This window comes from Odontomachus brunneus, unplaced genomic scaffold, assembly GCF_010583005.1.
Source record: "Odontomachus brunneus isolate Ranch 3 - 2012 unplaced genomic scaffold, Obru_v1 Obru_scaffold_034, whole genome shotgun sequence".
In the NCBI taxonomy this organism is placed as follows: Eukaryota; Metazoa; Arthropoda; class Insecta; order Hymenoptera; family Formicidae; genus Odontomachus; species Odontomachus brunneus.
In genome coordinates this window covers 897,206-903,185 of record NW_022639484.1, presented here as the reverse complement: position 1 = coordinate 903,185, position 5,980 = coordinate 897,206, and the positions used below count along the sequence as shown (strand labels likewise).

The 5,980-nt window shown below is 51.8% G+C and overlaps 2 protein-coding genes across 2 annotated transcripts in view; one reads left to right on the top strand and one right to left on the bottom strand.

Annotated features, from left to right (window-relative positions):
- LOC116843608 (WAG22 antigen-like) overlaps nt 1-597 on the top strand; it is an 8,868-nt gene extending 8,271 nt beyond the window's left edge. Inside the window, exon 5 of the mRNA XM_032814143.1 lies at nt 536-597. Coding sequence (XP_032670034.1) covers nt 536-597 — 62 coding nt within the window. The remainder of the gene's footprint in view (nt 1-535) is intronic.
- Nucleotides 598-1,327: 730 nt separating this feature from the next.
- LOC116843607 (serine-rich adhesin for platelets-like) overlaps nt 1,328-5,980 on the bottom strand; it is a 10,894-nt gene continuing 6,241 nt past the window's right edge. The window contains 8 exon segments of the mRNA XM_032814141.1: nt 1,328-1,976; nt 2,219-2,756; nt 2,806-3,579; nt 3,869-3,996; nt 4,074-4,770; nt 4,820-5,313; nt 5,357-5,387; nt 5,576-5,957. Of these exon segments, the coding sequence (XP_032670032.1) occupies nt 1,328-1,976; nt 2,219-2,756; nt 2,806-3,579; nt 3,869-3,996; nt 4,074-4,770; nt 4,820-5,313; nt 5,357-5,387; nt 5,576-5,957 (3,693 nt within the window).

Here is a 5,980-nt window from a genome sequence, read left to right as displayed (position 1 = left end):
GAGAGAGAGAGAGAGAGAGAGAGAGAGAAAGAGAGAGAGAGAGAATGGTACGTGAGAGTGACAGCATGAGTGAGAGACAGAGAGAAAAAGCATAATAACTTATTGACAAGATATGTTTTTAAAAGAAAAATGTTATAATACAAAATATGAAGAAAAAAGACAAAAAGAAACAAAAGAAGAAGATTTTACTATCAAAGTATGTTTAACTAATTATTAAGTTATTATTTAATTGCAGCCCGTCTTCTATCGATAGAGTCTGCTGATCTAATCAGATTATGTCTGTTTACATATTGTGTTTCTTGTTGATTATATTAGATGCTTTCCAATTACATACACAATTCAGTGTTACACAAATCAGTTTATTGGTTGCATAATATCTTACAATTTAGTAATATGTGACCAATAAACTGTTTTTGTCAAGATGTATTAAGTGTGTGTCAAGATGTATTAAGCAATTGGAAAGCACCCATTGATTGATGCATAATATTTCTTGATTTAATATTAATATTAACAATGACAGAACATTCGTGTGCAGGTAGAGTGGATAGTGTTGCAAATTTTGTTGAAAAATATGTATGTGCTCTGTTCTGCAAGTAAGTATACATGTGTTCTGCAAATAAATATATTTATCTAAACAACAGAATATCTAAATATTTTATAATTACACAGAAGATGTATTACTTACTATCAAATATATTAATCATATCTTAATCTTATTATTTTTAATAATTACCATGAATATCAGTAATCAGTAAATTACTGTTCCGCAAGCAAGTATATTTATGTAAAAAACAGAAAGAGAGTATATCCAATTATTTTATAAATATAAGAATTTCATTAAAATCTCAATTGAATTTTTTCAGTAGAGTAAATAAGGATAGACATACACGAAACACTAAGAAACAAAGGCAAATAACTAGCACAATTGTTATTAAAAAAATGTTTTATTTATAGTATAACAAATATATAACAATGTATTTTATATATATATATATATATATATATATATATATATATATATATAGTCTATACATATTTATATACTTTATAAACTTTATATATATTATGTACTCTCTCTTACATATCTGAACTACATTTGACATACGGAAACCTTTGCTACAATTAGATTTAGATATGTAATAAATTAATTAAGAAAAAGAGAGAGAAATTGCTATATATATGTAAAGTAATAATTGATTACTATACATACATAAAATAATCTCTTCCTCTCTCTCTCTATTAAATAGTTTATTACATATGTATAAGCCTAATTGTAGCAAAGGTTTACATATACCTATTTATATACTTTATAAACTTTATATATATATTATATACTCTCTCTTGTGGTGGTGCTGCTGGAGCCGCTGGTGCTGCTGGTGGTACTGGTGGTGCTGTTGCTGGTGGTGGTGGTGGTGGTGGTGGTGTTGGTGCTGCTGCTGCTGCTGCTCCTGGTGCTGCTGGTGTTGCAGGTGCTGTTGCTGGTGCTGCTGGTGATGGTGCTAGTGGTAATGGTGGTGCCGTTGGTGCTGGTACTGCTGGTGGTACTGCAGGTGCTGCTGGTGCTGCTGATGTTACTGGTGCTGCTCGTGCTGCTGCTGCTGGTGGTGGCGCTAGTGGTGATGGTGGTGCTGTTGGTGCTGGTGGTGCTAGTGCCGCAATTGGTGCTGCTGGTGTAGCTGGTACTGCTGGTGCTGCTGCTGGTGGTACAGGTGTTTCAGGTGCTACTGCTGGTGATGCTGGTGTTTCAGGTGCAGCTGCTGGTGGTGCTGGTGCTGCTAGTGCTGCTGGTGATGCTGCCGGTCTTGCTGGTACTGCTGGTGCTACTGGTGCTGGTGGTATTGGTGGTGGTGGTGCTGCTGCTGCTGGTGCTGCTAGTGGTGCCGCAGGTGTTGCTGGTGCTGCTAGTAATGCTGCTGGTATTTCTGGTGCTCCTGGTGCTACTGGTGCTGGTGGAATTGGTGGTGGTGGTGGTGCTACTGGTGTTGGTGGTGGTGGTGACGTTGGTGCTGCTGGTGTTGCAGGTGCTACTAATGGTGCTGCTGGTACTGCTGATGCTGCTGGTGCTACTGGTGCTGGTAGTGGTGGTGGTGGTGCTGCTGCTGCTGGTGGTGGTGACGTTGGTGCTGCTGGTGTTGCTGGTGCTGCCCTTGCTGCTGCTGCTGGTGGTGGTAGTGGTGGTGCTGCTGATGCTGCTGCTGGTGCTGGTGGTGGTGGTGACGCTGGTGCTGCTAGTGTTGCAGGTGCTGCTGGTGGTGCTGCTGGTATTGCTGATGCTGCTGGTGCTACTGGTGCTGGTGTTATTGGTGGTGGTGGTGGTGCTGCTGCTGGTGGAGGTGACGTTGGTGCTTGTAGTGTTGCAGGTGCTGCTGGTAGTGCTGCTGGTACTGCTGATGCTGCTGGTGCTACTGGTGCTGGTGTTATTGGTGGTGGTGGTGGTGCTGCTGCTGGTGGAGGTGACGTTGGTGCTTGTAGTGTTGCAGGTGCTGCTGGTAGTGCTGCTGGTACTGCTGATGCTGCTGGTGCTACTGGTGCTGGTGGTGGTGGTGGTGGTGATGCTGCTGCTACTGGTGCTGCCAGTGGTGCCGCAAGTGTTGCTGGTGCTGTTGGTAATGCTGCTGGCATTGCTGATGCTGCTGCTAGTGCCGCAGGTGCTGCTGATGCTGCTGGTGTTGCTGGTGCTGTTGCTGGTGCTGCTGGAGATGGTGCTAGTGGTGATGGTGGTGATGGTGGTGCTGTTGGTGTTGGTGGTGCTGGTGCTGCAATTGGTGCTGTTGGTGTAGCTGGTACTGCTGGTGTTTCAGGTGCTGCTGCTGGTGGTGCTGGTGCTGATGGTATTGGTGGTAGTGCTGCTGCTGCTGCTGGTGCTGGTGGTGGTGGTGACGCTGGTGCTGCTAGTGTTGCAAGTGCTGCTGGTAGTGCTGCTGGTACTGCTGATGCTGCTGGTGCTACTGGTGTTGGTGGTGGTGGTGGTGGTGGTGATGGTGGTGCTGTTGGTGCTGGTGGTGCTGGTGCCGCAATTGGTGCTGCTGGTGTTGCTGGTGCTGCTGCTGCTGCTGCTGCTGCTGCTGCTGCTGCTGCTGCTGCTGCTGCTGCTGCTGCTGCTGCTGCTGCTGCTGCTGGTGGTGGTGGTGGTGGTGCTGCTGCTGGTGGTGCTGGTGCTGGTGGTGGTGGTGACGCTGGTGCTGCTAGTGTTGAAGGTGCTGCTGGTGCTGCTGGTGCTGCTGGTGCTACTGGTGCTGATGGTATTGGTGGTGGTGGTGCTGCTGCTGCTGCTGCTGGTGGTGGTGGTGGTGGTGGCGTTGGTGCTGCTGGTGTTGCAGGTGCTGCTGCTGCTGCTGCTGGTGCTGCTGCTAGTGCCGCAGGTGCTGCTGATGCTGCTGGTACTGCTGCTGCTGCTGCTGGTGATGTGGTGTTTCAGGTGCTGCTGCTGGTGCCACAGGTGTTGCTGGTGCTGCTGGTGATGTGCTGGTATTGTTGGTGCTGCTGGTGCTACTGGTGCTGGTGGTGGTGGGGACGCTGGTGCTGCTAGTGTTGCAGGTGCTGCTGGTGGTGCTGCTGGTACTGCTGATGCTGCTGCTGCTATTGGTGCCGGTGGTGGTGGTGGTGCTGCTGCTACTGGTGCTGCTAGTGGCGCCGCAGGTGTTGTTGGTGCTGCTGGTGATTCTGCTGCTGCTGGTGCTGGTGGTGGTGGTGAGGGTGATGCAGCTGCTCCTGCTGCTGTCAGTGCAATTGCTGCTATTGGTGGTGGTGGTGGCGGTGGTGGTGCTGCTGCTGGTGCTGGTGGTGGTGGGGACGCTGGTGCTGCTAGTGTTGCAGGTGCTGCTGGTGGTGCTGCTGGTACTGCTGATGCTGCTGCTGCTATTGGTGCCGGTGGTGGTGGTGGTGCTGCTGCTACTGGTGCTGCTAGTGGCGCCGCAGGTGTTGTTGGTGCTGCTGGTGATTCTGCTGCTGCTGGTGCTGGTGGTGGTGGTGAGGGTGATGCAGCTGCTCCTGCTGCTGTCAGTGCAATTGCTGCTATTGGTGGTGGTGGTGGCGGTGGTGGTGCTGCTGCTGGTGCTGGTGGTGGTGGTGACGTTGGTGCTGCTAGTGTTGCAGGTGCTGCTGGTGGTGCTGCTGGTACTGCTGATGCTGCTGGTGCTACTGGTGCTGGTGGTGGTGGTCGGGGTGATGCTGCTGCTACTGGTGCTGCCAGTGGTGCCGCAGGTGTTGCTGGTGCTGCTGGTGCTACTGGTGATGGTGCTATTGGTGGTGGTGATGCTGCTGCTGCTGCTGCTGGTAGTGGTGGTGACGTTAGTGCTGTTGGTGCTGCTGGTGCTGCTGATGCTGCTGGTGCTACTGGTGCAACTGGTACTGGTGGTATTGGTGGTTGTGGTGGTGCTGCTGCTACTGGTCCTGCTAGTGGTGCCGCAGGTGTTGCTGGTGCTGCTCGTAATGCTGCTGGTATTCCTAGTGCTCCTGGTGCTACTGGTGCTGATGGTATTGGTGGTGGTGGTGCTGCTGCTACTGGTCCTGCTAGTGGTGCCGCAGGTGTTGCTGGTGCTGCTCGTAATGCTGCTGGTATTCCTAGTGCTCCTGGTGCTACTGGTGCTGGTGGAATTGGTGGTGGTGGTTGTGCTGCTGGTATTGCTGATGCTGCTTCTAGTGCAGCAGGTGCTGCTGATGCTGCTGATGTTGCTGGTGCTGTTGCTGGTGCTGCTGGAGATGGTGCTAGTGGTGATGGTGGTGATGGTGGTACTGTTGGTGCTGGTGTGGCAGGTGTCGCAATTGGTGCTGCTGGTGTAGCTGGTGTTGCTGCTGGTGATGCTGGTATTTCAGGTGCTGCTGCTGGTGGTGATGGTGCTGGTGGTATTGGTCGTGGTGCTGCTGCTGCTGCTGGTGCTGGTGGTGGTGGTGACGCTGGTGCTGCTAGTGTTGCAAGTGCTGCTGGTAGTGCTGCTGGTACTGCTGATGCTGCTGGTGCTGCCAGTGGTGCCGCAGGTGTTGCTGGTGCTGCTGCTGGTATTGCTGGTGCTGCTGGTGCTACTGGTGATGGTGCTATTGGTGGTGGTGATGATGCTGCTGCTGGTGGTGGTGGTGGTGGTGACGTTAGTGCTGTTGGTGCTGCTGGTGCTACTGGTGCAACTGGTGCTGGTGGTATTGGTTGTGGTGGTGGTGCTGCTGCTAGTGGTGCCGCAGGTGTTGCTGGTGCTGCTAGTAATGCTGTTGGTATTCCTAGTGCTCCTGGTGCTACTGGTGCTGGTGGAATTGGTGGTGGTGGTTGTGCTGCTGGTATTGCTGATGCAGCTGCTAGTGCCGCAGGTGCTGCTGATGATGCTGGTGTTGCTGGTGCTGTTGCTGGTGCTGTTGGAGATGGTGCTAGTAGTGATGGTGGTGATGGTGGTGGTGTTGGTGCTGGTGGTGCAGGTGCCGCAATTGGTGCTGCTGGTGTAGCTGTTACTGCTGGTGTTGCTGCTGGTGATCCTGCTGGTATTCCTAGTGCTCCTGGTGCTACTGGTGCTGGTGGAATTGGTGGTGGTGGTTGTGCTGCTGGTATTGTTGATGCTGCTGCTAGTACCGCAGGTGTTGCTGATGCTGCTGGTGTTGCTGGTGCTGCTGGTGCTGCTGGTGCTGCTGGTGCTGCTGGTGCTGCTGGTGCTGCTGGTGCTGCTGGTGCTGCTGGTGCTGCTGGTGCTGCTGGTGCTGCTGGTGCTGCTGGTGCTGCTGGTGCTGCTGGTGCTGCTGGTGCTGCTGGTGCTGCTGGTGCTGCTGGTGCTGCTGGTGCTGCTGGTGCTGCTGGTGCTGCTGGTGCTGCTGGTGCTGCTGGTGCTGCTGGTGCTGCTGGTGCTGCTGGTGCTGCTGGTGCTGCTGGTGCTGGTGCTGCTGGTGGTGCTGCTGGTACTGCTGATGCTGCTGGTGCTACTGGTGCTGGTGGAATTGGTGGTGGTGGTTGTGCTGCTGGTATTGTTGATGCTGCTGCTAGTACCGCAGGTGTTGCTGATGC